This window comes from Aulonocara stuartgranti (genome assembly GCF_965226115.1).
Source record: "Aulonocara stuartgranti genome assembly, chromosome: 23".
Lineage (NCBI taxonomy): Eukaryota > Metazoa > Chordata > Actinopteri > Cichliformes > Cichlidae > Aulonocara > Aulonocara stuartgranti.
Genome location: NC_138958.1, coordinates 1,950,932 through 1,966,731, shown reverse-complemented (window position 1 = coordinate 1,966,731; position 15,800 = coordinate 1,950,932). Strand labels below are relative to the sequence as shown.

Sequence of the window (15,800 nt, the reverse complement as noted above, 5' to 3'; positions counted from 1 at the left end):
TGCACGAGTAAAAGTTCCTGAGCACCTTGGAGGGCAGTTGGAAGTCTCTCAAGCGTCTGAGGTGGTAGAGACGCTGACGAGCCTTTTTCACCACGGTGTTGATGTGACAGGACCATGACAGGTCCTGCGTGATGTGAACTCCGTGGTATTTGAAGCTGTCCACTCTCTCCACTGGGCACTCGTTGATGACGGGGGTCTGGTAGTTCCTCTCCTGCTTAGTGCTGAAGTCCACTATCAGCTCCTTTGTCTTACTGACGTTTAGAAGGAGGTTGTTCCTCTGGCACCAGTTCTCCAGATTCCTAATCTCCTTCAGGTAGGCCGTCTCGTTGTTATCAGAGATCAGGCCCACCACGACGGTGTCGTCAGCAAACGTGATGATGGTGGTGGAGCTGGTAGTGGCCACACAGTCATATGTGTACAAAGAGTACAGCAGGGGGCTCAGAACACACCCCTGGGGGGCTCCAGTGCTGAGAGTGGTGGAGGCTGAGACATGTCCGCCCATCCTTACTGCCTGTGGTCTGCCAGTTAGGAAGTTGGAGACCCACTGACACATAGATGAGCTGAGTCCCAGATGCTCCAGCTTGGTGGTGAGTGTGGAGGGAATTATGGTGTTAAATGCAGAGCTGTAGTCTATGAAGAGCATTTTAACATAATTCAAACCGCGCTGTGAGGACGAGTGCATTTTTCCCTGATCACACACACACTGGAGTGAACAGTGCTCTGTTTTATATTGTTGTAGGTTCCCGAGACTTCATGTGCCACAGCTACTCCTACGGTCTCCGTGCCATCATCCAGTGTCTGCCTGCTTGGCTGCGTTTCATCCAGTGCTTGAGGCGTTACCGTGACACAAAGAGGGCCTTCCCGCATCTGGTGAACGCTGGGAAATATTCTACCACCTTCTTTGTTGTCACCTTTGCCGCCCTCTACGCCACACACGAAGGTAGGAGACGGGACTGATAAGCACGTGTACGCTGAGGTATCAGCTGGGCAGACGTTATATAACAGCTTATGTCATTTGCAGTGCTTCGAATCAAAGAGGAACCCAACGCAGACACGGTCAGTCTCGAGCTGAAGAGTCGACAGTTTCCGTGTGTTTCGTGTATTACAGGAACATGTCAGCTCCACACAAAAGGCTAAAATGCCTTTTGTGTGGAGCTGTGTGTACTCAAAGAGCTGAGGTGACCTTGAGCGCAAATGCTAGAAGCTGGCCTTGGTTTCCATGCCTGGAGCTTTATAAAGAGAATGGGAGAGGTCTGTCAAACACAGCTGTATGTAAGCAAGGCTCTGCTCTCGGTTCAGGAGGTCAGACAGAGGAGAGGCAGCAGATCGGTGAAAGTCGAGGATTTAAAAAGAAAAAGCAGAGATTTGAAATTACGAGCAGGTTGGATGTAAAAAGAGAGCATTAATAGTCGAGTCACTCTCTCCGTAACAGCTTCGTAATTACCCTGAAATGATTAAAATTATTCTGATTCAGAAGCCAAATCACAAAGGAATTCATGTTCAGAGACGCTCGGGCAGTAAAAGCATCTCTTTAGCACGCAGCTTTGCATTTCCCGTCTGCATCGCAGATATTTGTTCACACGTCTCCTTTCAAAGCTGCTTTTCTATTTAAACCCTTGCTGGCATTTTGCTCGCCGATATATTTATTTTCCAGCAAAATGCCAGCAAGGAAACTTCATCTGCAACCTTTTAAATCATTAAATGCTATTTCTCGGTTTGGCTTTTTTCTCTTCGATTTAAATTTAAATCAGTGCATTTGCTTCCCAAGCTGACCGTCAGTGATACTGGAGGAACCAGAAGGAGAGACAGACCTCTTTTTCTTTTTTTTCTTCCATCTCAGTAGGAAAGGCGTCCATTAAACCATATCCTCCTTCCTCCTCTGGTCTGAAGCCTGTGTACCCTTAGACTAATGGCCTCCCTTCATGTGTTATTCTGTATGAAGCTGTCTTTCATCCAGCATGATAATGGAGGCCAAGGCTGATCGCTGGTTAAGTGAAGGAGGAGGGTGGGAAGACGGCTCCACAGACACAGACACGGACGTTGAATAAATGGTTGAGGAAACTGCCTGTTGAGGAGATCGTTTGAGTATTTCCTACATAAATAGGCTTTGATGGCTGAATGCGGCTGCCAATATCAGAATAACCTGAATCCAAATCTGGTAAAGAAGCAATAAGAGCCTCAGACACACTAAAAATACAGAGTCGATGTACGAAGGAGCCTTTAGCGCTGATATTCGCTGGAGCCTTACTGCGGACAGGACGGTGCCAAGTCTGCCTGCATCGCCCAGCAGACCTGACAGCAAAGACAGCAGGTTGGTATCATGTTCACACCGCTCGGTCCGGCTGTAAAAGCTGTCTGGAGTGTCAGTCGGGATCTGGCAAAGGTCCCAGCGCCTGCGAGTGGATGTGTCACCTTCATCACTAACGCTTCCATTGTGACCTCGCTGCCACATCACCTTGCCGATTCCTGGAACTGCCCACACAGACCTCCGGGAAGCAAAAGGAAGGAAATAAATCACAGGATTCTCCATAGAGGACTGAGTGGTGTCCATTGGCTCGTGCTTCCATTTGCTGATCAAAATCTGTAAAATTAAGAGGCACAGTCTCCTCTGTGGTCTGTATGGGCCAAAGTGGAAATTAAGTAATCTGTGTGTGTTGAATCATATTTTTTAATGTGATTCAGCAAAACTGAGCAGATTTCTCCCCTCAGAGGAAACGCTCAGCTCACTGCTGCGAGCAGCTGATTGGACATTGTCATGAAACTGTAATCTCAGCAGAGGCTCTGAGGCCTGTAACCTGAGAGATGCTGGAGGATTTCCTGGTGTGGGCAGAGTTCCCAAACTGTGTAGCTGCACTGAGGCCTGACAGTAAAGCAGCTGCTTTTCTCGGGATCGATACGGAATCTGCTTTATGTACAGCAGCCTGAGACTTATCACTGTTTGAGATGCAGAGGAGCTGCAGGCCTAATGCTAATTTAAATTCTTGGGATCTATCCAGAGGGAAGGCAAAGGCAGAAGAAAACGATGTTTGACGGGCAGAAAGAGAAACGCAGCCTTGTGCTAGCAGGGAGACGGGAAAATGTGATGTTAAAGGTAAACCCCAAAGTGCAGTGTAGAGTCACTGCAGGCATGGTTTTAAAGAGATCCCTCCATCTGTAACACCAAATCCTGTAAAACATCTAAAATAACCTTGAGGAACACGACTCCTGCTGGTCTGTGTGAGGTTAACTGTGGTGGTGACGGGTGGAAACGGACTGAGACGGCTGTAGAGAAGAATCCCTAAATTTAGAAGCGATAGCCGCTGAGAGGAAAGTAAAATGGGAAATTTAATGCGAAGAGGTTGGAGAGAAAGCAAGGGTGCAGCAGGGGCAAGTGAGGACATGAAAGGGAGGAGATACTAATATTTAAAAGATATCAAACCGGAAGTAATGGAGGAGAGGAGAGGAGTGTAATTACCAGCCCCGGGCTGAACGCATGCCTGCTGGACTCTGCTGGAATAGAGATGAGGCTGAACTGACAGCTTTTACAACTTAATTTCATGCACTGACCCTCGTTCATTATCAGGACAGGAATCACAGCACACACACCGACACAGCTCTAGTCAAACACGTACTCACGTTTACTGAAAACAGATAAAAGCTCTGCTTTGAGTCTCTCTCGCCATCTGTTTGAACTCTGATTCACCCCTGCAAACCCCAAAAGCAGACTCTTGTTATTATCAGTGAAGCACATCTCGATTCAGATACAAGGTGGAAATCTGATAAAGTGCACATGTTGAGATGGAGCTAACAGGTAAAATAATTCAAATAAAGCTGTAGGTATCATATTAGGTTGGAAGAAGTCTGAGCTGAATAAACACTCAGATCCTTGATTTATCTGAAAGCACTGAGACAACAGGGTAAAAATAGCGTTTAAACCCTGCTTTGAACACAAAGGCATTATCAGAAAATGTCTATAAAATATTCAAACTAAAAGCACCTAAAACTGACGCTGGGGCTGTATTTGTTATCATGTAATACTATAATACTACAGAAGTATTAGGCTGTTTGTACTTATGCATTAACCCTTTGCATTGTGCTGTTGTAGCTGATCGAATGACATTTACATGGTTTATTCATAAAGTGAGGCTGCAAGTCTCTCCAGCAGGGCACAAGATAAATCAGATCATTAATGAGGTATTAAAGAAAAAAAATATCTGAATTGTTGGACTTTTCTCTAATTTTAAATATCATGTTATCTCTTTGCACCAGTACTTTTGGGTTTCTATTCGTCTTTTTAAGCTTCTTCCTGGTGATGCTGGACAAGTGAGGGCTGCAATAAATGACAGTGGCTCTTAATAGTAAAACCAAAGGGGAAATCAGCCCCACTGAAAACACATGTAAGGTGATAACCAGCTAATGTAGTCAAGTGTTTCAGATGGAACAATATCCAACCATTTAAACGCTGATGATACGCTGTTTGCAAAGTTATTTGCTTTCACCTTTATTATGAAATAAATGTATGACCTGTATAATTATGATGCTGTGGACTGTCAGACACCAGACGTTGCTCTGGGTGTTGGAAGAACAGCAAGTAGCACGAAAATAAGGACACCAGAGGGAGGCGAGGACACGACAGAGAAATATGATTCTGGATGCATCAGGCAGGAGGAAAAGAGGAGGGTTGGTGTGCATCCTCGCAACGGACGGGGTGGGAAGCTCCAAAAGGGAATAACTGAAAGATGAAGAATTGGATGGTGTTTCAATATCTAAGGTCATCTGGCCTTTGTGACAGCGCCGTGGAAGTGTGGGGGGAGCTGTCTACTTCCACGTTAACCTTCTGCCTACCTTCATGTTTCACGCCCTCACAGTTCGCTCGGTGTGGAATTCTTGGCCTGCATCAAAAATTCCCTCATACGTGTCTGTGTTTGTAACTGCTAACTAAGCCAAAAACATGGGACACAAAGTGAAAATGAACTAAAGTAAGAGAATGAAGAACAAACCGCGCTGTGAGGACGAGTGCTGGATTCAGTGAAAAGGAAAAGCTGAAAAATAATTCAACAGCAGCCATTCTTGTTGTTTTCAAGTCCTGTTGACCTGTTGCAAAAGATGTGCTCTGTCTTTATCAGCACGACTGGCCAAGACAACAACAGTGTGTGTGTTTGAAAAGAAAATAGAGGTTGAGTGTGTGTGACAGGAGCCAGTAAGCACCGTTAGCCCATCCTGACCAGTTCAATCAATGCCCATCCCACCATGGTTGACCTCCTAATGGCCCAACAGTGACCCATCCTTGTGGAAAGACAGCATCAGCGAGTGGAGGATTAAATACCTCAGTACGTTAAAGCTAAAGGAAATCACATCGGTGGATATTCTCCAGTGAAAAGAGTCTGTTGTCTGGGACTAAGTCTAATCTACAGCTGGGAGACCTCGGTGTGGCCGTAGGGACCGGTTCCATCCCGTCGCTCAGCTGATGCAGCAAACAGCACAATGGAGGCAGCGGCTAACAGAACAGCAGTAATTCTCTGTTGTCCCGGCTCTGATCCCTGGCGTCTCGTAGGCTGGAGGCACGTAGAACAGTGACTATGACAAATGAGAGCGAGCCCGATCTCTGCCTGGTGGCTGCCGTCTGTGCGAGTCGATGTGAAAGGCCATCGGGTGCTGATTTATACATCGGCGCCCACTGAGGAACAAGGAAATCACATCCGCACGGCTCCCACAGAGACACGCGGGCGCTGCTGAGCACAGCTATAAAAACACTGTGACATTACGCAGTACATCACTCAGCTGTAAACTAACTGCAGATTGTTGTACAGCCCACAGCTGAGAGCACTTGAACTAATAATAATTATCACGATTAATCCTTCATTCATGTCTCAGAAGGCAGAGTGAGGAGGGGAGGGGGGTTTAGGACTTACTTTTGTTTTTTAGAGAAATAAAATCTACTGTCATAACATCAGGTCCTGTTTTATTTAGCATTATCACCTTACAGCAAGAAGGTCTCGGCTTCCTTTAGTAAAAAGTCACTGGTTCAACCCTCCAACCTACATGGGGAAGTATCCTTGGGTAGGATGCTGCATCCCATAAGTGCTCTTTGCTGTATCCATCCGAGTGTGAGTGTGTGAAGGTTAAAAGTGCCATGTGTCTGCATGAGTTCTCTCAGGCACAGCCCAAAGACCTCTGTGGGTCTGTCTCTGACCAGTAGGTGCCCGTCTCTGCAGGAACCTAGGCAAATGTTGGTCCTTTATTTATCCAGGTAAAAAATCTCATTGAGATTAAACATTTCATTTCCAATAGAGACCTGGCCTCATGGCAGCGAAAGTCGAAACTACATGTACCACATAAGTACATTTAAAGTTTTCATGACAGTGTCACGGCTCCCCTTGACCTCTGACACAAATGACCCATAAAAAGTGCAAACAGACATGCTATGTACATTTTCAGGAGTCCCTAAAACCACTATTTAAACAGGTGGCGCTATAGAGCTATTTTCCCACACCCAGGGAAAAAACCAATGAAACATGACAGCCTTCATCGCGTTCGAGGCGTGACTTTTGAAGCTTTCCCAGCTCCTCATCTGCAGCTTACCCGTTAATGGTGAATCACCATGCCAACAGGGCGTGGTCTTAAATAAAAACTCACAATTTTCACAGTAAGGCATCACCAGGGCCTGAAGTTAATGCAGACGACCTTTGGGGTGCATGTAATGAACCTGTGAAGAGGACAAAACTTGATCTTTCCTGTTCCCACTAGGTGGCGCTCTAACTGGCGCTGATTATTTGCATATGAAACTGTTCCGATTAAAGACAATGAAAAACAGTCTGGTTACTTTACCGAGCCTTAACACCTTTTCACACTCTGTTTTTATGCTGTGGGCTGCAAGTGTGTAGATTTTAGTGCAGGCATAATGAAAAGTGAACACTGAAGTGTTATAGCTCTCTAAGGGTATCTGTTCAATCAATCAATGCTGGTCTACTCGTGGCAGGAGGGCTCCCTCTAGTGGTAAAAGTGATAATAGAAAAGTTGCGACCCTGCTCTGAGTGTGCTGATGCTGTTGCATTTCTCTTTACTGCAGCTAAAACCAGAGGAGTTCTTGAATGCAAGCCTCTGACACAAGTTGTGTTCGTGTGTTTTCTTTCAGAGCAAAGTCACGCAGACGCCAACACCTTCTTCTACCTTCTGATTGTGTCTTCAATCATCAGCTCCCTGTACACACTGATCTGGGATCTGCGTATGGACTGGGGTCTGTTTGATCGTGGAGCTGGCGAAAACATCTTCCTCAGGGAAGAAATCGTTTATCCACATAAGGTAGCGTCTGGTTTAATCCCCGTGCCCGTCCCACCCAAACAGACACTAACCCCGTCTGCTCTGTGTCCAGGCCTACTACTACTGTGCTATTGTGGAAGATGTGATCCTGCGTTTTGCTTGGACGATCCAGATTTCTCTGATCACAACGACCAAGATCAACTCTGTGGGCGACATCTTGGCCACCATGCTGGCTCCTCTTGAGGTCTTCAGGTGGGTCTGAACAAAGTTTGTTCCTTACGACGAGCTTCGCAGAGCACCCACGGTGACTCGTGTCGCCCTCCTCACCTTCCTCACTGCAGGCGCTTTGTGTGGAACTTCTTCCGTCTGGAGAACGAGCACCTGAACAACTGCGGTGAGTTTCGTGCGGTCCGGGATATCTCTGTGGCGCCGCTCAACGCTGACGACCAGACGCTGCTGGAACAGATGATGGACCAGGAGGACGGAGTCCGGAACCGCTCGGGCAAGAAGACCTGGAAGAGGTCCCACAGCCTGTCGCTCCGACGCCCCCTGCTGTCCACCTCACAGTAAGAAACCACGTGTGTGCCAGACATCGTGCACTTTTATTTCACTTTGAAGACGAGTGCAGAGCTGGTATTACTGTAGATGAAAGAAGTTATACTTCTATTAAACATCAGATATGGAAGGATTACACATTCCTCGTCGTTGCTCCTGGAGATTATAAAACTGTCACACTGAACATTTTTTCATTAATTAAATGTGTTCAAAGATACTACACCCATTTGAAATTGAAAAAAACAGTTGTTCCTTCAGTAGAGGAAGTATCCAGATGTTGCATTAGAGGCTGTACAGCTGAGGTCCCTTATGTTGAGCAATCAAGGAAACCCAGGATCTGAACTTAACTTTTCCCACATCCTGGTGTTTGAGCTATGAAGAGATACCAAAAATCCAATCGTATGTGCAGAAATTTTACATTTTAATGCTAAAATATAATTATTGCTGTTTTACAAAAAACTTTTTTTATGAATATGTAAAATGACACTGATTTACTTTCATTCCTGAACACAAAAGTAGTTTTAGCGGCTGAGTGTCATTCTTGATTAATTTCCAACTTCTCAGAGAAGTAAAATATGATTTAAAAAATATTACTGTGACATGTGTTTTCTTGTTTTTATGACAGGTGGTCTGATAAATTTGTAAAATGCTGTATATGCCTTTGTCTGAATTAAAGTCACAAAGTGTTACACAGTGTTACACAAACCTCCATTAACATCAGCACAGTAACTGTGCACCGGGAGCTTCATGGCATGGTTTGCATGGCTCCTGCAGGTGGCCCGGTGCTGCTGCCCACATAGTGTCTGGACTTGTGTGAAGACAATACTGAACTGAGTGCATGAAAAAGCAGTCCATGCAGTTGTTTTAAATAGTTAGTAATGTATAAGTAACGCAACGTGAAATGAAGTCTCGGTTTTGTCAGATAACGTCTGATTTTCTTTTTTTAATCGTCTTTATTTCAGATCGAAGAAGGACACCAAGGTGCTAATTGAAGATACTGACGATGAGGCCTTCAGCTGAGTCCACAACATCGGCACACGCACGCACACAAACACACACTTTACGACACTGTACTTATAAAGACCTCGTTCGCTAACGCCTGACCTCAAAGCTCCTCCCTCGTAGTGTTAACGCGCAGGCCTACCCTTCAGTCTCGAAACCTTTAAAGCAGTGAGGACCATCAGTCACTGTCCTCACCTCTGGGAAACTTACCTCATCTTTACGTCCTTGTAAGTACAGTTGGTCTTTATAAGTATGGAAACAACACACACACACCTATAATGTAGAAACACACACAGAGATAGACCCGCTGAAGCACAAGTATAGTATAATATCGCTGCAGGTGAGGAGAGAGCTAATGCCACCCAGACAAACAGCCACACAGTCAGACAGATGGACAGACATCAAGGGAAACCTTCTGCACATAACCGGCGAGATAAGACCGCACTGCCCGGGGATTATCCTCTTCTGTTTTTTAAACGGACTTTTTTTAATATCTGTTGTTTACTTTTCTGTAGATTCTTCTTTTATTTCCTGAATTTGTTTAGAAGACGCTGCACAAAATAGGCTACCGACGACTGTTTGCACACCTACACTAGGATCAACAGGGAGAAGACAAAGCCAATCAAAAGACTAACAAACACAAACCTGAGGAAGGACTCTACACGCATATCACAGCATATCAGAACAAATCAACTGGTTTCAGCTTGTTGATTCTTTTTATACACCATCTCTCTCTCTCCTTGTTTTTTTTTTTAATTTTTAATATTTTTTTAGTTGTAATAACATCAGTGTGCAATCACAACCCTGGAGGCACTTGCAGGAAAAGTGCATTTATTACACAAAATCTTGTACTTGTACACAAAAAGGGAAATTTTGATTCAAACATTTCTAAGTCTGTGAAGTTCCTTTGTAATATTTGATGTGCATTATGACTCTGTTGTAGTTGTTAAGTCCTTTTACATTGTTGTTTATACTAGTCAGACTAGTTGGAGCATCTGATTGTCGATGTGTTTTATAATGTTTGGAATGTTTTTCATGGTTGAACTTGTGCCACATTTTTAACGAGCTCAGAGTTAGGACCCTCGGTTATCCCCGACCTCTAATTAGTGCGTGAACGTGCCCTGTTAACTGCAGCAAATGTACATGCGTTGCTTTTCTTTACATTAATTACCAAAGTTTTATTTTTTGTGAATGTGACTGTGGCTGGGGTAGCTTCCTTTAACAAGCCTGCCAACTGATATAAAAACCAAACGTTTAAAAGCAGATTGAAGTTTGCAGGCTGGAGATCACAGTAACATAAGCAGAGGTACAGCTGATCAGCTCGGTCCTGTTCCAGAAAGCAGGTTCAACAAATTCTAAGTTTTCGGCTCCAGAACAAGCTGATCGGAGTTGCTTCAAATCAACTCTGAGTGTGAGGAAACTAAGCCGTGATCAGTGCAGCGCTCATCAGCCAATAATGGGTTTGACTGTGGGCTACGGCATTTAGCATAAAAGTAAATGAAAAACAAAGTCAGCATTGTCCACTCAGTCATTCTTTACTTAAACTGAATCCAACCAAAATATATCTGAGTTTGGCACAATTAGAGTAGAAAATAAATTATCTGTAGACATCTATTGAATTCAATTCAATTGAATTCATCCAGATACTCCGGATGTGTCCTGATTCTCAAACTTATTTTAAAATGCTTTCAGAACCTGAAAGTCGCTGAAGATGCTGAAATCTTCCTGTCATCTCCAACGTGAAAGCTAATGAAAGTGATTACTACAGTAGTGCGCACTGTCAGGCATCAGTGCAGGGCATCTCATGGACAACCTGACAGATTCCTGACTGCCCACAGAGCCAGAAGGATGTATCCTATAGAGCAGAGCCGGCAATAAATCCGTGGTATGCCGTGGTCGCTGACTCTGCTGTTACACTGATGACAGATTTATTATGAAAGCAGCCACGTTAGCCATCATAAACAACAAGCTAACATATAAATGGGATTGGACTGTTTGTATGGACCAGCTTCTGTTCCCCTTGGTGCTTTAAGACTGACTGCACGAATGAGAAAACCTTAAAAGTTGTTTAAAGGAAATCTGTCAGTGAGCAGTTTACTTATAGAGAGTCTGTTGCCCCGGTAACTGACCCGATGTTTAGATGAATCCCGTCTCTAAAACATCAAATCCAGAGTTTTCACTCCAGTTTTCACTAAACCTGCTCTCTGGAACGCGGCCCACGTAAACCGTGGAGCACTTTTAGATTTCACTGAGCTCAGTGAGTCCCGTCAGTTTTAAAACCGATGTGCCGGATCATGTCTTTGCATCTTGTCTTAATATGATTGCATTGGTTCTCCGGACCATGTTAGTCTTGAGTAATGGTTGAAAATTAGGCGACTGGGATTCTTTATGTTGATGAAGATGTTTCGCCTCCCATCCAAAATAACAGAATTCCTGTGATTACTGACGGCGGTGTTGCCAGATTTGGTTTTCCATCCAGCTGCAGGTAAACGGTCGTTTCGTTCGGGCAATAAAATCCATAATGATTAATAACAAAAACAAAACTGGGCTGCATGTAAGGCCATGAGGGGACTTGGCAGTGGTCAAACACTTAATAAGCTCGTTCTCAGCTCTTTAACAATGAAGCTTTCGGCTTCATGTGGCTTTATTTCCCGAGGGACGCCGCAGCGGATGGATCTGCATGCTTGATTTGGTGCAGATTTTACACCGGATGCTCTTTCTGCTGCAATCGCTCTTGCTTGGGATGATGCTAGAAGCCCTCTGTGATCCCGCTCTCTTCCCGAGCTTAAACTCGAGCCCTTCGCATCTAAGGCTGTAACAACAGTAACCATGGTTACAGATCATGTCAGATCCACAGATCGTGGATAATGCGCATTATCCACGATCTGTGACAATTTCGTGCCACGAGAACAATCAGGTGTCTTTGCTTCTGTAACACACACTTGAGCTCAAGCGTTGCTTCACTTATCTCAGCTGTTACTGTTACATTTTGAAGTAAGTGCGCCACGTGTCTGGCCAATGCTATTACCAGCTACTGGTTTAAGTTTCGAGCTTCTCCTGTGAAAGGCCCCCTGGCTGTCCGAGAAACGATGGCGACGCTTTAACGCTGGCGTCTATGCGTGCGTGTTTGACCCTCTCGCTCTGCTGTTCCTCCCACCGCGGTAAAGTGAGCCGTCATTTGTGAGCCGCGGTCAAGCCAGCCGCCTCCTATCCGCCGCATAAATTTCCTTGCGCTTTTACACCAGTCTTTACGGTAGCGCCTTTTCGCTTTATATCCTGATTGAAAGCCTAGACTCGCGCACACAAATTACAATGGAACAGCCCAATACAGCCATCGTGACAGTCTGGTTGCATATTCAAAAATTCATTAAAAATCATTCTTAAAAGTTGAGGGCAAGCTTTCAACACAATCCTCTTCTCGGACACCTACTTTACCTCTGGGCCAGTTTTTAACCAGATTTACTGTAATATTACTCAGAAATCACAGTAAACTCATATTCAGTGCAATACAGTCAATACACTACAATTATGTTTATTTCAAAAATTCATTAAAAGTCATCCTGAGTAGTTGATGTCCAACTTTCAACAGATTACTTCTCTGGGACACCTACTGTACCTGTGTGCCAAGTTTCATCCAGATTTACTGTAGAATTCCTCAGAAATTAAAGGGTACTTGTATCCAATGCAGTCAGCCAATACAATATAATTATGTCAATTTTCAAAAATTCATTAAAAGTCATCCTGAGTAGTTGAGGTCCAACTTTCAACACATCCCTCCTCTGGGACACCTACTGTACCTGTGTGCCAAGTTTCATCCAGATTTACTGTAGAATTCCTCAGAAATTAATGGAAACATTTATTCACTCTAATACAGTCAATACAATAGAATTATGTCAATTTTCAAAAATTCATTAAAAATCATCCTGAGTAGTTGAGGTCCAACTTTCAACAGATTACTTCTCTGGGACAGGATGATTTTTAATGAATTTCTGACATTTCCATAATTGTATTGACTGTATCGGGCTGTTTCATTGTAATTTGTGTGCGCGCATGTGCGTGCGACTGTTCGCGCGCGTGCACGTGCGCGCGGGTATAGGCTTTCAATCGGCACATAAAGCGAAAAGGCGCTACCGTAAAGACTGGTGTAAAAGCGCAAGGAAATTTATGCGGCGGATAAGAGGCGGCTGGCTTGACCGCGGCTCACAAACGACGGCTCACTTTACCGCGGTTTCCTCCCCGTGGCTATGCTGTGTCACCACCCACTAGTCATGAGACAAAGCCCAGGGAGCTACAAGACCGACTTATTACAGAAATGTCTCCTGTTTCTGATTCTTTTCTTTTTTCCTCCTCCTCAGTGGCTGAAAGGCTGAAAAGCCTCCGAGTGCAATGAGCTTAATGTGAACTTGAAAAAGCTGGAAAGTCAAACTGTGCCGTATCTGTTTAGAGTTTAGAACGTGGACGGAGCGTCTGTCCGTTTAAACACACAGCATGACTTTATACACACATTAAACATGACACACGCACGCACGCACGCACGCATTGCCTCTCTTGTGTCAGAGAGCACAAACACTACAGCAGATAGTTTTGTAAAAAGGCTCCGTTGTCTTGCCTGCATGCTGCTTTTTGTTTTACATTGTACATAGATGTTAATTTATTTGACATAATGTGTATATTAGTAATCATTGTAGCCACTGACAATGATTGATTTCATACGTTGCCATTTCTGCTCCAGAGCAAACAGTATTTTGGAGGCGACGAGGAGATTTTTGATCGTTCACAGTCCCGCACTTCTCCCCTCCATGTGTAAATCTGTTGAAACGTGTTTGTATAAAAATAGAAGAAGAAAAAAAAACGAATCCACAAAGATGGAGAACGTGATCAGTCGTACCTTGTTGGTGATTCCTTCGTATTTAGATATAAACGGGGCTCGAGGAGAAGGACGAGGTGGGGGGACTCCAGCGTCCTCAAGCTGCGGCGCTGTCCGTACATTTGTGAATGTGCATGGAAATATTGTGGACATCATATCTATCGTTGTTAGTCGCCCTGCAGAGTACCGTGGGAGGGCACAGGACGAGATCCCAGTCCGGGGAGGACCCACACCACAACAACATGATACCGCTAAACTGATCCACCGTGTACTTCTTGAATATCTGATCAAACTAATGAAGGATCTTTATCTGCTCACTGGAAGCATTTCAAGGTGCTTGGATGTGAGAAAAACAGATGTTTTAGTGATTAGTGTCTGTCTGAAATGTTCAGTGTGTGTAACCCGCTGACAAAAACAAAAAACAGGGTGATTTTGTACAGATGTTACACGATGATAAGCCCTGACATCCCTCTTTTTCCCCTCACGAGTGAAGGTTTTGTTTTCACTGCCTGCTGAAACCTTCACGATGTTTAAGTGCTCGATATCGATGTTGTTTGTACCCTTTTCTCTAAACTAGCTGAACGTGATAGTAACTGTAGTTTGGTAGATGGATGTTCTACTTTGATAAGATACTTTAAAATTGAAAAAGATGACAGAATAACTACATTGTGGCTAAATGTGACTTAAAGAGACATGAAGGGAAAATGTCTTACATGCTGAACCATCCTCCCCGAGTCCCTTTTACAAAGTAGTTTGTACATGTCGAGTGTATAACGCTGTTCTATGATGGTTTTTCTGATGGTATTTGTATTTCTGTATACACTTTGGTGATCCTGTCATATCTGGGTTTTATAAACCACGATTATTTTTAAAGCTCACTTGGCCTCTCGACTCTTCTTTTAACCGCCGCTGCATATTCTGTTCTGCAAACCTTTATCTGCGTCTCCACCCTGCAGCGGGGCCCCGATGCAGCTCTGTGAATATAGAAATAAACCTCAGCACACATGCATTATGGTTCGTTTCTGCACTTTAACAGTGTTCTTTGGTTCCTTTTGCATTTTAGGATTCGTGCTCGTTTCATGTCTGCACTGTATTGTGCGGTTTTGAAGTTGATTCTTCACCCGCTCTTGCGCTTATGTAGGTCTGTCCAACAGCGCTGGCAGCCTTTGGGGATTTGAGGTCTTTCTCTCTTTTCTTTCTTTTAATTCCCAGCGGGCAGACAGACGCCGTCACATTCAGCGTGCCAACCAGGAGAAATGAATCATTGAGAAGCATGAAAATCACGCTTGTTGGCAGAGAGAAAGCCCCCACAAAAATCAAAGGAGAACACGGTGAACTTTGTTGAATCATCATGTAAAAAGCTCTCATAATCCAGCTGAAGCATCGCAGCAGTTTTTCTCCCCTTCAGGGAAAAAAAATGTTTATTTCTAACTTTGGAAGCCACCGCGGCACTGCGTCAGTGTTTGCGTGTCATGTGACCAGTTTACCCAGATACATCTGAGGAACATTTAATGATTTAATTTGTAACAAAACTACAGACTACCGGACCCATTATATTCTGTTTTGTTGGAAAAGCGGACAATGATTATTCTTATTTAAATACAGAATTGTGCAAAAGTCTCATTTCTTTCCATTTTGCTCCGAAAATGGGAAATCGGTCCAGTAATTTATTGAAGCTTGTACAAACAGTGTAAAAGGCAAACACAGAGTTTGTGCATTTCTAATGAGCTTAAAGTCAATATTTGGCACCGCAGTCTGAACTCTCTTAATTCTGTAAGTGTTCAGGAATAGTTCTGCAGGCTCCTTGGAGGACGTTCAGAGCTCTTCTTTGGATGTTGGCTGCCTTTGTTCTGTTGAGCTATGCTTTTACTGCACTGTCAGTATGTTTGGGGTCACTGTCATGCTGAAAAATGAAGCCATTAATAATCAGATGCCTTGCAGATGGTTTTACATGATTAAAATCTGGTGGCACTTTTATTTGTTCATCAATCCATCAAGCTTGACAAGATCCGCAACACCACTGGCTTCAGTCTGCCTCAGATCGTGACACAGCCTATAGCCATATTTGGGCATAAAGACAAGGATTTTTAACCCAAAAAGTCAAATTCAGCCTCAGCTGTTGATTTTTGCTCCAGTA

General features: G+C 44.1%; 1 protein-coding gene across 1 annotated transcript in view; it reads left to right on the top strand.

The window, feature by feature from the left end:
* The window catches only part of xpr1a (xenotropic and polytropic retrovirus receptor 1a), a 75,827-nt gene extending 61,286 nt beyond the window's left edge, over nucleotides 1-14,541 (top strand). Inside the window, exons 12-16 of the mRNA XM_082524164.1 lie at nucleotides 740-940; nucleotides 7,115-7,281; nucleotides 7,352-7,491; nucleotides 7,581-7,805; nucleotides 8,757-14,541. Of these exons, the coding sequence (XP_082380290.1) occupies nucleotides 740-940; nucleotides 7,115-7,281; nucleotides 7,352-7,491; nucleotides 7,581-7,805; nucleotides 8,757-8,814 (791 nt within the window). The 3' untranslated portion in view covers nucleotides 8,815-14,541. The remainder of the gene's footprint in view (nucleotides 1-739; nucleotides 941-7,114; nucleotides 7,282-7,351; nucleotides 7,492-7,580; nucleotides 7,806-8,756) is intronic.
* Nucleotides 14,542-15,800: the final 1,259 nt, after the last annotated feature.